General features: G+C 41.6%; 1 protein-coding gene across 2 annotated transcripts in view; it reads left to right on the forward strand.

Annotated features, from left to right (window-relative positions):
* The window catches only part of MFN1 (mitofusin 1), a 42,212-nt gene that overhangs the window by 1,600 nt on the left and 18,482 nt on the right, over window positions 1–22,130 (forward strand). For both annotated transcript variants that reach the window (XM_070753664.1, XM_070753663.1), the window contains exons 2-10: window positions 3,606–3,730; window positions 6,388–6,523; window positions 7,432–7,594; window positions 9,658–9,782; window positions 13,398–13,506; window positions 15,032–15,139; window positions 16,839–16,992; window positions 17,140–17,207; window positions 21,988–22,109. In XM_070753664.1, coding sequence (XP_070609765.1) covers window positions 3,616–3,730; window positions 6,388–6,523; window positions 7,432–7,594; window positions 9,658–9,782; window positions 13,398–13,506; window positions 15,032–15,139; window positions 16,839–16,992; window positions 17,140–17,207; window positions 21,988–22,109 — 1,100 coding nt within the window. In that variant the 5' untranslated portion in view covers window positions 3,606–3,615. The remainder of the gene's footprint in view (window positions 1–3,605; window positions 3,731–6,387; window positions 6,524–7,431; window positions 7,595–9,657; window positions 9,783–13,397; window positions 13,507–15,031; window positions 15,140–16,838; window positions 16,993–17,139; window positions 17,208–21,987; window positions 22,110–22,130) is intronic.

Consider the following 22,130-nt stretch of genomic DNA (forward strand, 5'->3'; position numbering starts at 1 on the left):
AAACTTTTGGCTAAGATTAACCCCACTTAAAGCTTTAACCAAAGGACTTTTTGCAAAAGTTCACCCCACCCTATTCCCACCCCTCCATCCTTGGCTTGAAACTTGGCTTTGGGAGGATTTTTTGCCTTGGTGGGAGAAGAAAGAGCCTACCCAGCTGGATGGCCAGGAAACGTCTTACTTTAAGGATGGAAACTTTTGGGTGGGAGAGAAGAAGACCAGGAAGATGAATTTTTTTAAAAAAATTGCAAACCAAAGATTGTGCTCTTATATGTTTTGAACTCTTTGAGGGAGATTTCAATAACTTTGCTAGCTCCTTATCCTTATTTTTGTCTACTTGCTGCAATTGAAAGATAGGGCCGACCAAACACAAAAAAGACATTGAAACTCTGGAGAAAGTGCAGAGGAGAGCAACCAGGATGATTAGGGCAGTGTTTCCCAACCTTGGCAACTTGAAGATATTTGGACTTCAACTCCCAGAATTCCCCAGCCAGCGAATGCTGGCTGGGGACTTCTGGGAGTTGAAGTCCAGATATCTTCAAGTTGCCAAGGTTGGGAAACACTGGATTAGGGGACTGGCAACTATAACATAGGAAGAGCTGTTGCAGGAAATTCTAAGCGAAGAGAAGGAACAGGGGAGACATGATAACAGTGTTCCAATACTTGAGGGGCTGCCACAGAGAGGAGGGGGTCAGGCCAGACAAGGAATAGTGGATGGCAGCTGACCAAGAAGAAATTCAGCCTGGAAATAAGGAGACACTTTCTGATGGTGAGACAAAACAGCCAATGGAACAACTTGCCTGCGGAGGTTGTGAAAGCTCCAACACTTGAGAGTTTCAAGGGGAGATTGGACTGCCATGGTGTCCAAAATGGTGTAGGGACTCCTGTTTGGGGGGTTGGACTAGATGACCTACAAGGTCCCTTCCAACTTTAATAATGTGTATCTGCAAACTCTTCAGTTCATTTGTCTCCTTAATGCTAATTGACCCCCAAACCTTTATTATAAGATACATAAATATCACTTTAACGGTATTACTACTACTACTAATAAATAGTCCACTGGAGTCAATATTGGCCACTTTGGAGAACCCAGCATAGACATTAGATCTAAATGTAACTATAAGATAAATAAATATGAAAGCTCCAGCACTTGAGAGTTTCAAGGGGAGATTGGACTGCTATGGTGTCCAAAATGGTGTAGGGACTCCTGTTTGGGGGGTTGGACTGGATGACCTACAAGGTCCCTTCCAACTTTAATAATGTGTATCTGCAAACTCTTCAGTTCATTTATCTCCTTAGTGCTAATTGACCCCCAAACATTTATTATAAGATACATAAATATCACTTTAACGGTACTACTACTAATAATAATAAATAGTCCACTGGAGTTGATATTGGCCACTTTGGAGATCCCAGCATAGACATTAGATCTAAATGTAACTATAAGATAAATAAATATGAAATCTCCAACACTTGAGAGTTTCAAGGGGAGATTGGACTGCTATGGTGTCCAAAATGGTGTAGGGACTCCTGTTTGGGGGGTTGGACTAGATGACCTACAAGGTCCCTTCCAACTTTAATAATGTGTATCTGCAAACTCTTCAGTTCATTTGTCTCCTTAATGCTAATTGACCCCCAAACCTTTATTATAAGATACATAAATATCACTTTAACGGTACTACTACTAATAATAATAAATAGTCCACTGGAGTCGATGTTGGCCACTTTGGAGAACCCAGCATAGACATTAGATCTAAATGTAGCTATAAGATAAATAAATATGAGCTTCGTAGCAACCTTCTGGAAAGGAATATGTTCTGTAAATTACCTTTTGTGATCAAAGTCCAGCTGGGAGTAGTTTCCTTGATTGTTAACTTTGGTTTGTGCTTCACCCATATCTCAGCACACTAGTGCTGGGAATTAATGTGTGAGACACGGTCTCTGCTGCCTAAACCTCTGATGAATATTTTAAACTGTTCATTTCTATTGAGTGCTCCTTTGTTTCTGTTTAGGCTGTATGGCAATGAAAGCTTTGTTTCCTCGAATGAGACATCTTAATTTGGGCAGCATCAATAATATTTGTGCAATATTTTGTTAGTTTGATTCTAATATATTTGCAAATAACACAGGTTGGTTAGCCACTGTTGCAACACAATCCGTTTCCGGGAAAAATAGATTCCCTGTACAGCATGAAATTGGCTGTGCCAGTAGGCAGGGCGCATACACTCTGAGTATTTAGGTCAGTGTGGCACTGGGAAAATAAGACTCTAAAGCTTTTTAGCCCTGCTGTATTTTCCTGGTTTCATCCTGGACTTTAAAATCTAGCCAGTTTCAATCTCCGTTTCACAGTTTTAAGCAATATGGTGTTTTTAAAAGGGGGTTCTAAACCTCAGCTATTTTGCATTTCATTCCCATCACACACACCCCAAAATATTGACAATGTAAGCAGAAGGAAAAATCCATTGCTAAGATGAAAAATTGGGTTATGAAACAAAAAAGATAAATATGAGAAATAAGCATTTGGTTTTCTAACTATATATATCTGCCTTGAATTAAAAGCTGCATCTAGGTTGGATGAAGTGAATGCCTGTGGTTTTTTTATAGTGATTTTTAATATATTTTACAGTTATAAATTAATTTATGCATCTCCCCCCCCTCCTATGGCAATTATGAAAAACACAATTAATGCATGGAATGCCACAAAATAGATTTTTAGCCGGAGGGAATTTTATGGAACGGTTATATAGCAAAATAGATTTAACATTGTGTGTGTGTATATATATATGTGTGTGTGTGTACGTGTGTATAGATACTGGTATGTAGTTAGATTATTCTTGTTTTTATTTACTCTTTTTTATTATATGGAAAGCTATGACAAAATGTATGGTTCCACTCTCAATGAGTTTTTAAGAAGATGTTGGATAACCATCTGTCTGAACTAGTATAGGGTTTTCTGCCTAAGCAAGGAGTTGGACTAGAAGACCTCCAAGGTCCCTTCCAACTCTGTTGCTGTTATATATTCTTAAATTTTGACATTTTGAAATTAGGGACCAAACACTTCCAAGTTATATATGTACCGTACATTTCCCACAATCAAACAAAACACACCAAAGGAGCTCCCCAATATGATGTCACTTCAACTGTCCCCTGACTTGTCATTATTTGCTGTGACTGTGAGCTGAAAGAAGCACCATGGATAATTTGTGGGTCTATCAAGTATTCTGTCTCCCTTTAGATAGGTAGCTAACTAGCCATGTTCCTTCCCAGACCATCATGGAGTTAAAACTCTGTTTATGACTATAGAAGACATTTTCTGGGTGGGATTTATTTATTTAATGTCTGATCTTTATTATTTATATAAATAAATCGAGGTGGTGGATATACCTAATGTTCCTTCTTCCTCCTATTTTCCCAACAATAAAACTGTGAGGTGGTTGGGTTGATTGACTCAAAGTTGCCCAGTCGTTTTTTTAATGCTGAACTGGAACTCACAGTCTCCTGGTGATTGGTCAAAAGTCATCCACCGGCTTCCATGCCGAAGGCAGAACTAGAACTCAGCCCCCTGTTCCCAGCTGAATACCTGATTGTTAACTTCCATATTATTTCAGTTCCATCATCATGGCGGACTCGAATACCTCTCCTCTCAAACACTTCGTGTTGGCTAAGAAGACAATCACTGCCATTTTTGAAGAACTACTGAATTTTGTTACTGAAGGAACTCACTTCGTTGAAGGTTGGTTTTAAGCCCAGGAAGGCAAGGAATCCATCTTTTGGGGAGAGTAAGGGAGGCAGCTGCATTGGCCCATGTATGGGAAGAGAGGAAACAGCTGCAATAACCTCACAAAAGCTTTAATGATCGAAAGAGAAGTGTTTCATTCACACTTTGGAATATTCATGAGTTGCCCCTTTGGAAGAGGCGTTTGTTTCATTGCTCTTTTCATAATACAGTGTTCCCTCGCTTTTCACAGGGGATGCGTTCTGAGACCGCCCGCGAAAGTCGAATTTCCGCAAAGTAGAGATGCGGAAATAAATACACTATTTTTGGCTATGAACAGTATCACAAGTCTTCCCATAACACTTTAAACCCCTAAATTGCATATTACTCACCATGTTTATTTATTAAAGTTTATTAAAAAAAATATTTATTAAAAGCAGATGAAAGTTTGGTGATGACATATGATGTCATCGGGTGGGAAAAAACGTGGTACAGGGAAAAAACCTGCCAAGTATTTTTTAATTAATATTTTTGAAAAACCGTGGTATAGACTTTTCGCAAAGTTCGAACCCGCGAAAATCGAGGGAACACTGTAGTTCATTCTTTTGCAAAGCCACGATGAGGCAAAAATCACAAATGTTTTATTGTAAACAGTGCCATAAGGTGAATATCAGATTCCTTAACATTTTGGCCAGCCAACAAATTGCTGGCAGGTTTTCTGTTTCGTATACAGTAATTCCTCGCTACTTCCCAGTTCATCTTTCGCAGATTCGCTACTTCACGGGTTTTCAAAGGGGGCTTAAATCCATTGAAAAATTTAAATCCATTAAAAATTCATAAAATTCTTCTACAGTACTACTGTACTCTATTAAGGAAACTGGTAGGATATCACATGTAGTTCCAGCTGAGAAACATTATAGAATGACTGTTTAATGCAAAGGGTGGGTTTTAAAAGTCCAAATACTCATTAAATACAAAAGAAAATAACTTTCCTCTACTTCATGGAAATTCATTTTTCACGGGTGGTCTTGGAACGCATCCCCTGCGAAAAATGAGGGATTACTGTAATAACTCTATAAAGAAAGAAATAGCCAAAAATTGTATTGGTGCTTCATCACACTTTATAAAAAGGCCTCTAAAGCTAATTGTACCTTCCTAATGTTGGTGCTTTGATCTTTGTCCACCTATTATCTCCTGAATCATTGCTTGATTTGATCTAATTGGCCTGAGAATGACACATGCTCTCAGCTTCATTGGATTGGTTAACTGCTCTAATGTCACAGAAGTAGTTAAAAGGTTTAGGTTATGAAACCTAAAAGCAAAACAGACAGAGGCTTTGAGAACTGATTTTGTATTCTGTGGCCCCTAAACAGCATTTGGATCCTGTGGCTATAATACTTATCAATTAACATTGATTTTAATGACACAAATCAAATATTAGGAGCTGCTTAAAAGTTGACAGACAATATATGCTGCCAGGGATAATTAGAGGTGCCCAAAATAATTCAGAATTCAGAACATTGGGCTAACTGCGACGAAGCATAATATTTCAATGATCAATTGTGAGACCATAATCAGAACATAAAATTGTGTATAAGACACATCGGAGTATAAGCTGCACCTTCATTTTGGGGGAGAAAAATAGGGGGGGAAATCTACCTACCAAGTATTCATCTGGCTAGCATCCTTAGTCTGGTCAGCTTCAACATATCATTTTATCCCCTGGCTAGGGCTGAAAAAAACCTTTTTTGGAGGGAATAGCAATAAAAACAAGCCTGCAAAGACTTAGGGCTAAAAAAGAACTTTGGAGTAGCAGTGAAAAAATCCTGCAAGCCGGGAAGATCATAAGCACATCATTAGGGCTGGGGGAAAAAAGCTTTGAAAAAGCTACATTCAGAATATAAGACACCCCCAAATTTTCAGCCTCATTTAGGGGGGAAACGGTGCATCTCATACTCCAAAAAATATTTGGAGTATCAGGAAAGACTTAATGAACTCAATCTGTATAGTCTGGAGGACAGAAGGAAAAGGGGGGACATGATCAAAACATTTAAATATGTTAAAGGGTTAAATCAGGTTCAGGAGGGAAGTGTTTTTAATAGGAAAGTGAACACAAGAACAAGGGGGTACAATCTGAGGTTAGTTGGGGGAAAGATCAAAAGCAACATGAGAAAATATTATTTGACTGAAAGAGTAGTAGATGCTTGGAACCAACTTCCAGCAGACGTGGTTGGAAAATCCACAGTAACTGAATTTAAACATGCCTGGGATAAACATATATCCATTGTAAGGTAAAATACAGGAAATAGTATAAGGGCAGACTAGATGGACCATGAGGTCTTTTTCTGCCGTCAGGCTTCTATGTTTCTATGTTTCTAAAATATGGTATATATGCTGTGTCCGCTACTTGGCTCAGACAAAAGTTATAGAATGAATGAGACAAAGCAAATTCCCACTTTGCCTGTTCAAACTTATGATTAGAGAAATGTTTGACATCCCATTCTCAGTCTGGCAGGTCCTGGCCCCTATGAGAACTCGTAGTAGTGGCACAAGGCAGCTCTTTGAAAAAAGATTTTCTCTTAAAATTGCATGGATTTAGTAAAATTGCTTGGGAAAAATATATTATAGTCCCGCGGCAGCCTTCTGTAACTCTTGTTTTTTCACTCTCACGACAGAAACCCACAACAACCCACAGCTTGAATCCATAATCACCATGGATGAACTTAAAAAAATACAGGCCTATAAAAACAAGCTGGCCATAATTGGTGAAGTATTAGCACGACGGCATATGAAAGTAGCTTTTTTTGGCAGGTAAGAGTTGCTGTCGGAATAAATGGGTGAGGTTCTTCTGTTGGGAAATACAATACATCTCAAATTATTTCAAACACATTGCCTAGGAAAGCATTAAAACTATACTTCACGAGGAAGTTAAGCTGAGAATTAAGAGTTACCCCAATGCTGTTCTGTAGCCAATTTTCACTCTATTAACTCTTGTACAATTAGAATAGAGTAGAGTAGAATAGAATAGAATAGAATAGAATAGAATTCTTTATTGGCCAAGTGTGATTTGACACACAAGAAATTTGTCTTTGATGCATATGTTCTCAGTGTACATAAAAGAAAATATACATTTGTCAAGAATGACGAAGTACGACACTTAATGATTGTCATAGGGTCAAATAAGCAATGAAGTAACAATATTAATAAAAATCTTAAGGATACAAGCAACAAGTCATATAGTCATAAGTGGGAGGAAATAGGTGATAGGAATGATGAGAAAAAACTAGTAGTAATAGCAGTGCAGACTTAGTAAATAGTTTGACAGTGTTGAGGGAATTATTTGTTAGCAGACTGGTGGTGTTTGGGGAAAAACTGTTCTTGTGTCTAGTTGCTGCGCAGTGCTCCTTAGCGACATTTTGAGGGTAAGAGTTGAAACAGTTTGTGTCCCAGGATGCGAGGGGTCAGTAAATATTTTACCAGCCCTCTTTTTGACTCTTGCAGTATAAGGTCCTCAATGGAAGGCAGGTTGGCAGCAATTTTTTTCATTAAATTAAATTAAATTAAATTTGCGATAAAGGTAACAAATGTACACAGTTTGCTTCAGAATCAAGACCTTCTAGACTGGAATCTGGAATTATTGCGCAGACAATTCTTAACTTTGGCTATAGCATAAGGTTTTAAAATCCACCTTTCCGTTCTTTTCCTGCTCTGTCGTATAGAACCAGCAGTGGGAAGAGTTCTGTGATCAATGCAATGCTGTGGGACAGAGTGCTGCCAAGTGGCATTGGGCACACCACTAACTGCTTTCTCAGCGTAGCAGGAACCGATGGCGATAAAGCTTACCTGATGACTGAAGGCTCAGACGAAAAGAAGAGTGTCAAGGTGAGTCTTCCTCGTGGCTGTTTTGCTGGTGGCCTGTTAGTACATTGTACGTAACCTACTTGGGTGTTGCCATTCAGTAAATAACAATGTTAGTTTGTAAAATATAAAGACTGTACCTTTAAGGAAATATTACTGGTTGTCCATAAGAGGGCGCCAACACTGTTCCCTTTTGGGGGAGTTACTTTGTTAGAGATATATTTGCCGTGAGCTGTATTCTTGCTGTGTGTGTGGTTTGTAAACTATTATGGTGGAAGGTCTTAAGCATAAAACGTATCAGGAAAGACTTAAGGAACTCAATCTGTATAGTCTGGAGGACAGAAGGAAAAGGGGGGACATGATCGAAACATTTAAATATGTTAAAGGGTTAAATAAGGTTCAGGAGAGAAGTGTTTTTAATAGGAAAGTGAATGCAAGAACAAGGGGACACAATCTGAAGTTAGTTGGGGGAAAGATCAAAAGCAACGTGAGAAAATATTATTTCACTGAAAGAGTAGTAGATCCTTGGAACAAACTTCCAGCAGACGTGGTTGGTAAATCCACAGTAACTGAATTTAAACATGCCTGGGATAAACATATATCCATTGTAAGATAAAATACAGGAAATAGTATAAGGGCAGACTAGATGGACCATGAGGTCTTTTTCTGCCGTCTCAGTTCCCCCATGCCTGACGGCAGAGGTGGGTTTTAAGGAGTTTACGAAAGGCAAGGAGGGTGGGGGCAGTTCTAATCTCAGGGGGGAGCTGGTTCCAGAGGGTCGGGGCCGCCACAGAGAGGGCTCTTCCCCTGGGACCCGCCAAATGACATTGTTTAGTTGACGGGACCCGGAGAAGGCCAACTCTGTGGGACCTAATCAGTCGCTGGGATTCGTGCGGCAGAAGGCGGTAGCCCATCTTTGGACCCGTTCAATTTTATCAATATGTTTTTGTAGGTGAGGTCTCCAGAACTGAACACAGTATTCCAAACGTGGTCTCACCAGCGCTCTATACAGCGGGATCACAATCTCCCTCTTCCTGCTTGTTATATAACTCTGCAGTATTTTATTATTATAGTAATGATCTTTGACTTAGAGTGGTGTGGGGAAGCTTGGGGCATGCATGCGCAGGGGGACCACAAGGGATGTGTATGCACATGCGCAGGAAAGGGCATTCACGCCCGCCCTTTTGGCACCTGAGCAAAATAAAAAGGTTGGCCATCACTTTAAAGTCCAGGCCTCGTTTGTATCATAAAAGACCACAAGAAATGAGAGGCTTCCTGTCTCTGCTTTTTTGAAAGAAACCTTTGTATTGACGTAAAGATCCCATTGGCTTTTATTTTGTTTAAATCAGTTTCTAATTAGCAAAAAAAAAATTAGACCCTAGAAACAGTGATGGCAAACCTATGGGGCGGGTGACACAGGTGGCACACAGAGCCATATCTACTGGCATGTGAGTCGTTGCCCTAGCTGAGCTTCAACTTGCATGTGTGTGCCAGCCAGCTGATTTTTGGCTCAGACAGAGGTTCTGGGAGGGTATTTTTAGCTTCCAGAGAGCCTCTATGTTGGTTGAGGCAGGCAGGATTCCCTTGGGTGCCATTTGTTGGGGGTCAAGGGAAAGGGAGGGTTTTGCCTTCTCTTTCTGCTCAAGATCCCCATGGACAATTGGTGGGCCACTGTGTGACACAGAATGCTGGACTCGATGGGCTTTGGCCTGATTCAGCATGGCTCTTCTGATGTCCTTATGTTCCGTGGGGATGGTGGGGGGCTTTTTTACCCTCCCCTGTCTCCAGGGAAGCCTTTGGAGCCTGGGGAGGTACGAAACATAAGCCAACTGGGCCCACCAGAAGTTGGGAAGCAGACCGTTTCCAGCCTCCAGAGGTCCTCCATCACTCCAGGGGATGGAGGAAGCTCTTTTCACCCTCCCCAGGCATTAAATTATGGGTGGGGGCACACACACACTCTTTTGGCACCCGAGGGAAAAAAGGGTCGCCATCACTATCCTAGAAACTTAGTTTGTTGCTGATAGTATTCAGATGTCTTCAAGCTACCATGCCACTGACCTTTTTCCTAACCTGTTCTTCTTTTGCAGACAGTAAATCAGCTCGCCCACGCACTCCATATGGATAAAGACTTAGAAGCTGGTTGCTTAGTGCATGTCTTTTGGCCTAAAACCAAATGTGCTCTCTTGAGAGACGACTTGGTCTTAGTAGACAGGTATAATAACCCTTTAGGATTCATTATTATTATTATTATTATCATTATTATTATTATTATTATTATTATTATTATTATTATTATTTATTAGATTTGTATGCCGCCCCTCTCCGTATACTCGGGGCGGCTCACAACAGTGATAAAAACAATACATAGTAACAAATCTAATAATTAAAATCTAAAATAACAGTTTTACATTACAAAGTCTAAAAAAAACAACCCAGTAGATAAAATACATACACACAGTCATATCATGCACAAAGTTACATAGGCAAGGAGGGGCATGTCTCAGTTCCCCCAAGCCTGACGACAGACGTGGGTTTTAAGGAGTTTACGAAAGACAAGGAGGGTGGGGGCAGTCCTAATCTCTGGGGGGAGTTGATTCCAGAGGGTCGGAGCCGCCACAAAGAAGGCTCTTCCCCTGGGTCCCACCAGACAACATTGTTTAGTCGACGGGACCCGGAGAAGACCAACTCTGTGGGACCTAACTGGCTGCTGGGATTCATGCGGCAGAAGGCGGTCTCGCAGATATCCTGGTCCAGTGCCATGAAGGGCTTTATAGGTCATAACCAATACTTTGAATTGTGACTGGAAACTGATCGGCAACCAGTGCAGACTGCGTAGTGTTGGAGTAACATGGGCATACTTAGGAAAGCCCATGATTGCTCTCGCAGCTGCATTCTGCACGATCTGAAGTTTCCAACACTTTTCAAAGGTAGCCCCATGTAGAGAGCGTTACAATAGTCGAACCACGAGGTGATGAGGGCATGAGTGACTGTGAGCCGTGACTCCCGGTCCAGATAGGTTCATTCTCAAGGTGTCTCCCTTTTTAAACCTACATTCCTTCTAGGCTGTAGCTTCCCGTTGTTTCATTGTTCAAGACAGTCTCTGAAAAGACTAAGCCAGTGATGGCAGACCTAGGCACGCGTGCCACAATTTGCACTCGGAGCCATATCTGCTGGCATGCGAGCTGTTGCCTAGCTGAGCTCCAGCGCACATGTGCGCCCTGGCCAGTTGATTTTCGGCTTGTTTGAAGGGTGGGAGGGCATTTTTGGCCTCCGAAGGGCCTCTGGGAGAGTGACAGTGGCCGTTTTTGCCCTCCCCAGGCTCCAAGAAAAGGGGGGCAGGGGGCATTGAATTATGGGTGTGGGCACTCATGCGTATGCAGTAGCTCATGCAACCTCACTTTTGACACCCGAGGAAAAAAAAGGTTTGCCATCATTGGACTAAGCCAGGGGTAGGCAAAGTTGGCTGTTCTATGACTTGTGGACTTCAACTCCCAGAATTCCTGAGCCAGTCATGCTAGCTCAGGAATTCTGGGAGTTGAAGTCCACATGTCATAGAAGAGCCAACTTTGCCTACCCCTGGACTAAGCCATTAAGTCAACTCTTGACTGCAGCTTAATATCCTGGCTTGTTCAGTATCTTTTAACCATGGGGTCTAAACAGAAAGGAAATTGTAGTAAATGGAAGTCTTGACTTGTTTATTGAGACTCTGGAAAGAGAAGGGTAAGGGAGATGTTTAGGGAGTTAGAGGCTAAGACATATGAAGAGCAGTTGCAAGAATTGGGTATATAGTAAAAAGGAAGGACTAGGGTTGACATGATAGCAGTGTTCCAATGTTTGAAGGGCTGCCATAGAAAAGAGAGGGTCAACTTATTTTCTAAAGCAGTGATTTTCAACCTTTTTTGAGCCACGACACATTTTTTACATTTACAAAATCCTGGGGCACATTGGGGGGGGGGGGGGTGGCTCAAAAAAGTTTGGACAATTTTTTTTTCCTCTTCCTCCCTTTCACTCTATTTCTCTTTCCCTCCCTCTTTCTCTCCCTTCTTTTTTCTCTCTCCATCCCTCTTTCTTTCTCTCTTCCTTCCTTCCTCTCTTTTTTGCTCTCTTTCTCCCTACCTCCCTCTATGTCTTTCTCCCACCTTCCCTCCCTCTCTTTCTCTCTTTCTCTTTCTCTCTTTCTTTCTCTCTCTCTCTCTTGTTCTCTTTCTTTCTTTCTCTCTTTCTCTCTCTCTCTCTTTCTCTCTCTTTCTCTCTTGTTTTCTTTTTCTCTCTCTCTTTCTTTCTCTCTTTCTCTTGCTTTCTTTCTCTCTCTTTCTCTCTCTCTCTCTCTTTCTTTCTCTCTCTCTTTCTTTCTTTCTCTCTCTCTCTCTTGTTTTCTTTCTCTCTCTGAGCTTTGCGGCACACCTGACAATGTCTCACGGCACACTGGTTGAAAAACACTGTTCTAAAGCACCAGAAGGCAGGAAAAGAAACAAAGGATAGAAAATAACCAAGGAGAGAAGCAACTTAGAACTAAGGAGACATTTCCTGACAGAACAATTAATCAATGGCATGGCTTGCCTTCAAATGTTGTGGTGCCCCATCGCTGGAGGCTTTTAAGAAAAGACTTGACATCCAATTGTCTGGAATATTATAGGGTCTTCTGCTTGAACGGGTTGGATTAGAAGACCTTCAAAGTCCCTTCCAACTCTAACTATGTTCTAAATACAGCCAAAAACAAATTCAGAATTTATCTTAATAGGTTGACTTAATAGGAGTCAACCTATTCTCCAAACACCTGAGGGTAGAACAAGAAGCAATGGTTAGAAACTGTTCTGTCGGGCTCTCTGGTAGAATCCTCCCAAAAATTCACAGGTACAAATTTCAGACACACACACGTTTGAAAATTCAAAACAATGTTCTTTATAATGAAAATTCACTTAAACCAAGCCCTCTTTTGGTATAGCAAAGAGCACTGGTCTCCAAACAAACTGGTAATTGGTACAAGTCCCTTATCAGTTCTGAGATACTTAGCTTGCAGCTGTGAGGCAATTCACAGTCCTTCTTCTTTCACAAAGGGAAACACACTTTGCTCTGGTTTAGTTTCAAAGCGGGGGAAAATCAGCACACAAAAGGTCAAAGTCAGTAAAGCAGTCACGAAACACAAGGATCAGATAATCCTCCACAATGGCCAAACCCACAGGCTGCTATTTATAGCAGCCTCACTAATTACCACAGCCCCACCCAACCACAGGTGGCCTCATTTTCTTTGATAATAATCTCTCAGTTGTTGTTGCCTATGCATCGCTCTCCGCATGTGTGGCTGTATCATTAACTCTTGTTCTGAATCCAAGGAGGAGCTAGATAATTGATCTCCTTCTGAGCTGTCTGCCACACTCTCCTCCCTGCCGCTCATGTCTTCTTGGTCAGAGGAGCCTTCATCAGCAGATTCCACCGGGGGAGGGGGCAAAACAGGCCTGCAGCATGTGGATGTCTCCCCCACATCCACAGTCCTTGGGGCAGGAGCTGGGCCAGAGCTAACCACAACAGAAACTAAACAAGGAGAGAAGCAACTTAGAACTAAGGAGAAATTTCCTGACAGTTAGAACAATTAATCAGTGGAACAGCCTCCCTCCAGAAGTGGTGAATGCTCCAACACTGGAAGTTTTTAAGAAGATGTTGGATAACCAAGTAGTATAGGGATACCTGCCTGAGCACGGGGTTGGAATAGAAGACCTCTCAAGGCTTCTTCCAACTCTGTTGTTATGATCATGATTACTGCTATGATTGCATGATGTTTTTCCATATTTTCAAATTCCGTCTATAACTCCTTTTCCTCCTTTCATAGTCCAGGTACCGATGTCACCACAGAACTGGACACCTGGATTGACAAATTCTGCCTGGATGCCGATGTTTTTGTTTTAGTTGCTAATTCAGAGTCAACCCTCATGAATACGGTAAGTCCTCGTCTTTGTTTAAGTGAGCCCTTCATTTGTTTTATTCATGTTTCCTTTTCTCAAAGTAAAAAGTATATCTTAATAGTCTTTGTTGTGAGTGATCCTTGTCAGCCTCAGGAAATGTCTGATTCTGAGGATGATGAGCTAGGTTCCCTAGTTTATTATTGACCCCCTCAGAGAGGGTATGCAACTTGGGTGTCCTCCTTGATCCACAGCTGACATTGGAATATCATCTTTTGGCTGTGGCTAGGAGGGCATTTGCCCAGGTTCGCCTGGTGCACCAATTGCGGCCCTATTTGGACCGGGACTCACTGCTCACAGTCACTCATGCCCTCATCACCTCGAGATTCGACTACTGTAATGCTCTCTACATGGGGCTACCTTTGAAAAGTGTTCATAAACTTCAGATCGTGCAGAATGCAGCTGCGAGAGCAATCATGGGCTTTCCCAAATATGCCCATGTTACACCAACACTCCGCAGTCTGCATTGGTTGCTGATCAAGTTCCGGTCACAATTCAAAGTGTTGGTTATGACCTATAAAGCTCTTCATGGCATCGGACCAGAATATCTCCGGGACCGCCTTCTGCCGCACGAATCCCAGTGACCGATTAGGTCCCACAGAGTTGGCCTTCTCCGGGTACCGTCGACTAAACAATGTCATCTGGCAGGTCCCAGGGGAAGAGCCTTCTCTGTGGCAGCCCCGACTCTCTGGAACCAGCTCCCCCCGGAGATTAGAACTACCCCCACCCTCCTTGCCTTCCGTAAACTCCTTAAAACTCACCTCTGCCGTCAGGCATAGGGGGAATTGAGGCATTCCCCCCTCCCCCGGGCCTATACAATTTATGTATGGTATGTCTGTGTATATGTCTGGTTTAATAATGTGTTTTTTAAAATGTTTTTTAAATTTATTAGATTTGTTGTGAATTGTTCTATTGTATGTTGTGAGCCGCCCTGAGTCTACGAAGAGGGGCGGCATACAAATCAAATCAAATGAAATCATAAAATAAAATAAAATAAAATAAATAAATTTTAAATCAAAGGTCAGCCTGACTGTAACTTTGATTAGCTGTCTACAGCTGAATGATCAATTTGAGTGAAGTTAGAAGATTGTGTTTGTATCTTCTTTGCACTTGGATGCCAGACAGAATAATGACTCTTTGGCTCTGTGAATCAATTAAAAACTCAGAAATCTTTATTTTTGAAATGAAGTTCAGAAACTCCCTGGTGGCTTGTCTGGGCTTTGTCTAATCTGAAAGACGAGAAGTAAAATAAAATAAAAAGGGGCAATAAAATGCTATTTCAGTCTATTAGTTTTTAAAAATGATTGTAAACAGTTCTGCTGTGGGCTTCCCAGAAGCAGTTCTGCAGAAGAAGGAAAGTAATAATGAAGCTGTATTCTTTGCCAAGTTGCCAACTGCTCCCCAAAGCAGTTCCTCTCTGTCCATATTGACTCTACCCCGAATTAAGGTATTACAGGGTCGTAAAAAGGGAGTTTAGATCCATGCTTGTATCTCTCTATTTTAGGAGAAACATTTTTTCCACAAAGTGAACGAAAAGCTTTCTAAACCAAACATTTTCATCCTGAACAACCGCTGGGATGCTTCTGCGTCAGAACCGGAGTACATGGAGGATGTAAGTGTAATTTTCTTGGGAAAAAGAGTCGATGGGTGTGTAGAGCAGTGTTTCCCAACCTTGGCAACTTGAAGAGATCTGGACTTCAACTCCCAGAATTCCCCAGCCAGCAAATGCTGGCTGGGGAATTCTGGGAGTTGAAGTCCAGATCTCTTCAAGTTGCCAAGGTTGGGAAACACTGGTCTAGAGTAATACTTAAAACCTTATATTCATTTAACCATGCTACTATGCTCGGGTCTATATGACCCAAAATGAAATTTGAGACCCTGTAGATTATTTGTCATGCGTTTCTGCAACTTGTGATTATTAAGTTTTCCTCATTTGAGGGGTTCTTACTATGAGTGTGGGTTTTCCCCCCCGATTTGTTTACTTTTTGTTACACGCTGATTCTTACATTTCGTTACACTCCAAACAGTACAGTGGTACCTCTATCTAAGAACGCCTCTACTTACGAAACTTTTCTAGATAAGAACCGGGTGTTCAAGATTTTTTTGACGCTTCTCAAGAACCATTTTTCACTTACAAACCAGAGCCTCGGAAACTGTAACCAGAAAAGGCAGGGAGAAGCCTCCGTGGGGCCTCTCTAGGAATCTCCTGGGAGGAAACAAGGCCAGAAAAGGCAGGGAGAAGCCTCCGTGGAGACTCTCTAGGAATCTCCTGGGAGGAAACAAGGCCAGAAAAGGCAGGGAGAAGCCTCCGTGGGGCCTCTCTAGGAATCTCCTGGGAGGAAACAAGGCCAGAAAAGGCAGGGAGAAGTCTCCGTGGGACCTCTCTAGGAATCTCCTGGGAGGAAACAAGGCCAGAAAAGGCAGGGAGAAGCCTCCGTGGGACCTCTCTAGGAATCTCCTGGGAGGAAATAAGGCCAGAAAAGGCAGGGAGAAGCCTCCGTGGAGCCTCTCTGGGAATCTCCTGGGAAGAAACAGGGCCTTCACCCTCCCTTTGGTTTCCCCAATTACACACATTATTTGCTTTTGCATTGATTCCTATGGGGAAAATTGCTTCTTCTTACAAACTTTTCTACTTAAGAACCTGGTTACGGAACAAATTAAGTTCGTAGGTAGTGGTACCACTATACAGTATATATAGTATGTATATACTGTATATATGTATTTAGTAAATGTATATAGCATATAGTATATAGTATAGTATATAGTAAATGCAAACACAACAGTAGTTTTAAGGCAGGGATGTCAAACCTAATTTCATTGAGGGCCACATCAGGATTGCGTTTGACCTTGAGGGGAGGAATGCGGGGTGGGGGGGCAGTTCAACGACACTCATGTGGGTGCCTGTGGTGGCCTGAGAGCACTGCCAGTGAAAATAGGGTCCCAAGCTCCATTTTAGGCTGTAATGGCCTCCTGCAATCCTCTACTGGTGAAAACAAAGCTTGGGAAGGCTGCGCACGGCCCTTGTGAGCTCCATTTTTGCTGGTGGAGGCATCGCGGGCCAGTCCTTCGCTGTTTCCAGGGCAGCCCTGCGACCCAGATTTAAGCATCCTGTGAGCCAGATGCAGCCCGCAGGCCTTGAGTTTAACGCCCGTGATTTAAGGTGACAGTCAAGGAAATCTCATAAATTCAGAGATTTTCTTCCCAAAGTAATCCCCTCAAGAGGCAGTATGAGGAAATTAGAAGTTGGGGTTTTTTTGTGTGTTTTATAAACAGGAAACTGACTAATGATCACTATCGTTGTCATTCTGCAGGTACGCAAACAGCACATGGAGCGTTGCCTGACCTTCTTGGTGGACGAGCTCAAGGTTGTGGACCGTTCGGAAGCCCAAAACCGAATTTTCTTCATTTCCGCTAAGGAAGTTCTCAATGCAAGGAAACACAAAGCCCAGGGCATGCCTGAAGGAGGTGTGTATTGTACGTTAGGTCCACTTTCCTAGCGCTGATGGTCATTAACATTGTTTGAAGGCTGGCTGGTTTTTTGCCACCGCATCCCAAACTTCCTGCACCTTCAAGGAATTGTCTGTCCATCTGCTCTGTTTTGTGCTCTTGTAGGTGGTGCAATCGCCGAGGGATTTCAGACACGGTTCCAGGAATTCCAGCATTTCGAAAAATTATTTGAGGTAAACCTCTAGAGTATCTAGATCACATTGAGTAGATCTGTCTATATCAGTGGTTCTCAACCTTTCTAATGCCACGGCCCCTTAATACAGTTCCTCGTCTTGTGGTGGCCCCTAACCATAAGTCTAGCACCAATTCTCCCAACAGAGCTTTAAGCGGATTGGCAGGAAGGTCAGAGGGACACCCCTACTGTAAAAATATGTTCCAAGACGGCAAAATAGAAGCTTTTATTCCTAACACAGTGGGAAATTTGTCTTTTCCCATGGATTTAGGCGACCCCTGTGAAATAGTCGTTTGACCCCAAAGGGGTCCCTACCCCCAGGTTGAAAAACACTGCTCTATATCAATGTTTCCCAACCTTGGCAACTTGAAGATATTTGGACTTCAACTCCCAGAATTCCCCAGCCAGCATTCGCTGGCTGGGGAATTCTGGGAGTTGAAGTCCAAATATCTTCAAGTTGCCAAGGTTGGGAAACACTGGTCTATATGATACCATCTATAGGTCTGTTCATTCCAGGATTATCTGCAGAAAGAAATGTATCTTGAAACTTCTTGGATTTTCTTAGAATGTCAGAAGACAGCTGCATTCAAATAACTAGGAATGACTCTTACATTATGCTAAGGGAAGGTTTGCCTCTTTGCCGATGACTCTAAAGTGTGCAATAGGGTTGATATTCCTGGAGGGGTCTGTAATATGGTAAATGATTTAGCTTTACTAGATAAATGGTCAAAGCAATGGAAACTGCAGTTTAATGTTTCCAAATGTAAAATAATACACTTGGGGAAAAGGAATCCTCAATCTTAGTATTGTATTGGCAGTTCTGTGTTAGCAAAAACTTCAGTAGAGAAGGATTTAGGGGTAGTGATTTCTGACAGTCTCAAAATGGGTGAGCAGTGTGGTCGGGCGGTAGGAAAAGCAAGTAGGATGCTTGGCTGCATAGCTAGAGGTATAACAAGCAGGAAGAGGGAGATTGTGATCCCCTTATATAGAGCGCTGGTGAGACCACATTTGTAATACTGTGTTCAGTTCTGGAGACCTCACCTACAAAAAGATATTGACAAAATTGAACGGGTCCAAGGACGGGCTACAAGAATGGTGGAAGGTCTTGAGCATAAAACGTATCAGGAAAGACTTAATGAACTCAATCTGTATAGTCTGGAGGACAGAAGGAAAAGGGGGACATGATCAAAACATTTAAATATGTTAAAGGGTTAAATAAGGTTCAGGAGGGAAGTGTTTTTAATAGGAAATTGAACACAAGAACAAGGGGACACAATCTGAAGTTAGTTGGGGGAAAGATCAAAAGCAACATGAGAAAATATTATTTTACTGAAAGAGTAGTAGATCCTTGGAACAAACTTCCAGCAGACGTGGTTGGTAAATCCACAGTAACTGAATTTAAACATGCCTGGGATAAACATATATCCATCCTAAGATAAAATACAGGAAATAGTATGAGGGCAGACTAGATGGACCATGAGGCCTTTTTCTGCCGTCAGTCTTCTATGTTTCTATGTTTCTAACATTGCACATTAGTGCAAAGTGTAGTTCTATTCCCTTCCATAGCTGGCTGGAGAATTCTGGGAGTTAAAGTCCACAAGTCTTAAAGTTGCCAAGTTTGGGGACCCCTGTCTTAAAGTGTTGGCTGAAAGGTTTTCCTGCTCCAATATAGAGGTCTCTCCATCCTAATCTTGTCAATCAGGGGATTGTTTGAACTGATTGTCTGCTTTTATTACTGTCTCTCTCTCTTTTTTCCATACCTGAGGAATGGCTAATGTTCCTTATAGCTTCCTACTCTGGATTTGCGTGTTGCTTAGTCTTTCTTCTTCTACCGGTTTGCTGCCCTGGAATTGGACTTTTCCTGCAAATCTCGTCTAGCTCTAACAATGTGCTCTTGTTCGTGTGAATCGCTTGCTTTTTCATTGGTGATTTCTAGATCTACTTCGTCGAGCGTAATGGCTCTTGTCTATTATTTCTATTTTATATCTCCTTTGTTTCTTACTCCATTTTTTTTTGCCAATAATTATTAACGGGTTTTTTTAAAAAATATATTTTTTATTGGTTTTGCACGTAAAATTACATAGACAAACATAAAACAGTGCACAGTGCACGTGCCCATCACCCGACTGACAATACCACCACCACCACCAATTGCGGGGGGTTCAAATATTTACTAGTTTATATATATATATATATATATATATATATATATATATATATATATATATATATATATGTGTGTGTGTGTGTGTGTGTGTGTGTGTGTGTGTGTGTGTGTGTGTGTGTGTGTGAGAGACATGTTTTTTTTGCTGAATTTGAAAATTAAGGGAGACTAGGATAGATCCATTTCGGCCTTATTTTGGCCTCACCAGCTAGCCATACCCTCACTGGGACTTGAACCTGCAACCTTTGCCTTGTAAGGCAGAGAATTATCCTCTAGGCTACAGTATCCAATCCCTTCAGCTCTGCACCAGGGAAGGGTTACATATTTTTGTGTCGAATCACCCTGGTGTATTGAAGGAACATCACAGCTCCTTATTTGCCTCTCGGCCCTACCCAGGACCATTTCCAAGGCAGTTAATTTTATTGATAGCCGACAATTCTATCTGTACATGTCACATGTTTTTTTGCTGAATTTGAAAATTAAGGGAGACTAGGATAGATCCATTTCGGCCTTATTTTGGCCTCATCAGCTAGCCATACCCTCACTGGGACTTGAACCTGCAACCTTTGCCTTGTAAGGCAGAGAATTATCCTCTAGGCTACAGTATCCAATCCCTTCAGCTCTGCACCAGGGAAGGGTTACATATTTTTGTGTCGAATCACCCTGGTGTATTGAAGGAACATCACAGCTCCTTATTTGCCTCTCGGCCCTACCCAGGACCATTTCCAAGGCAGTTAATTTTATTGATAGCCGACAATTCTATCTGTACATGTCACATGTTTTTTTGCTGAATTTGAAAATTAAGGGAGACTAGGATAGATCCATTTCGGCCTTATTTTGGCCTCATCAGCTAGCCATACCCTCACTGGGACTTGAACCTGCAACCTTTGCCTTGTAAGGCAGAGAATTATCCTCTAGGCTACAGTATCCAATCCCTTCAGCTCTGCACCAGGGAAGGGTTACATATTTTTGTGTCGAATCACCCTGGTGTATTGAAGGAACATCACAGCTCCTTATTTGCCTCTCAGCCCAACCCAGGGCCATTTCCAAGGCAGTTAATTTTATTGATAGCCGACAATTCTATCTGTACGTGTCACATGTTTTTTTGCTGAATTTGAAAATTAAGGGAGACTAGGATAGATCTATTTTGGCCTTATTTTGGCCTCATCAGCTAGCCATACCCACTGGGACGTGAACCTGCAACCTTTGTCTTATATATTTTCCTTAGCTCTACTTTGCATTTGTTATTATTAAAAGAATGATTGGAGTTTATTTTTCACATTTTCATCGCAGATTCTACTCAGCATATAACCTTTCACCTTATTCCATCTTACCATCAGCTTCTCCAATTTATTTTCATCGAAGTTGTTTAATCTTATTTCCATGATTTCAAAGTGAATGTGATCCACCATGTACCAGTACCAGTTCTGTAATGTCCATTTTATAGACTCTTTTCAACCCAATACCACTTGAGCGCTTTCTAGTGTTGCAGTTTTTATTTCTTTAAAATCTCTTAATTCTCTTTGTTTAATTAACATTGCTATTACTTTTGTAATTATCCACTTAATAATTATCCAATAATTATTAAGGTTATTAAGGTTGAGAGTGTGAGATACAATTTTAAATTCTGTTAGGATATATTCAAGAGTCTAGGAGAATGCAGTAAAGAAGAAAATAAATTCCTTTCTCTTGGTAAACAGATGAATAAAATGTTTAAGGTTTTACTGAACCACCATCAAATAGGCCCTATTCCTTCAACAAAGGATTTTCAAGTACAGTGGTACCTCTACTTACGAACATAATTCATTCCGTGACCAGGTTTTAAGTAGAGAAGTTTGTAAGAAGAAGCAATTTTTCCCATAGGAATCAATGTAAAAGCAAATAATGTGTGTGATTGGGGAAACCACAGGGAGGGTGGAGGCCCTGTTTCCTCCCAGGAGATTCCTAGAGAGGCCCCACAGAGGTTTCTCCCTGCCTTTTCTGGTTACAGTTTCGGAAGCTTGGGTTTGGAAAATGGTTCTTGAGAAGCGGCAAAAAAATCTTGAACACCCAGTTCTTATCTAGAAAAGTTTGTAAGTAGAGGCGTTTGTAGGTAGAGGTACCACTGTATTTAAGATTATACAGTACATCTTTTTTAAAAAGTCAAAATGGCAGCCACTGTGGCGCATTCCTTTCACTTATGCGCATTACATATCCTGCAGACACTTCCAATATATGCCTTTTCCCCATTTTCCCACTAGCTTCTCAGGAGTTCATCTAAACTGTAATATAAATCACCCGTAACAGACAATTCTGTTGAGATTCCCAAATGCTCACATTAGCCGGATTTTTGTTGTTGTTGTTAATTGTTGCCTTTATCGTTCTTTTTACTTTCTACACATTACTGTTAGCTGGCGAGCAGGATTTCACTGCTCTACGAGTTGGGGTTTTGGTTACCGCTTGTCTTTTTGTTGTTGTTCTGTGTGCTTTGTTTTTCTCCCTTACCCCCCTTTGCTTTATTTTATACAAATGTATGCCTCTAATCGCCTCAGAGCGTTCTCCGAAAGCTCGAAATTCCCAAGTGTTTATGGTGACGGAATTGCAGTAATGTGTGTGTTGTGGCTTGGGCCCCTCGCAGGAGTGTATCTCGCAGTCAGCTGTGAAAACCAAGTTTGAGCAGCACACTATCAGAGCTAAACAGATCCTTGACACTGTGAAAAACATTATGGACAACGCAAATGTGGCGGCAGCCCATCAAAGGTAGGCCTCTCCTCTCGCGTT

The sequence above is a fragment of the Erythrolamprus reginae genome, chromosome 5, assembly GCF_031021105.1.
Source record: "Erythrolamprus reginae isolate rEryReg1 chromosome 5, rEryReg1.hap1, whole genome shotgun sequence".
Taxonomy (NCBI): domain Eukaryota; kingdom Metazoa; phylum Chordata; class Lepidosauria; order Squamata; family Dipsadidae; genus Erythrolamprus; species Erythrolamprus reginae.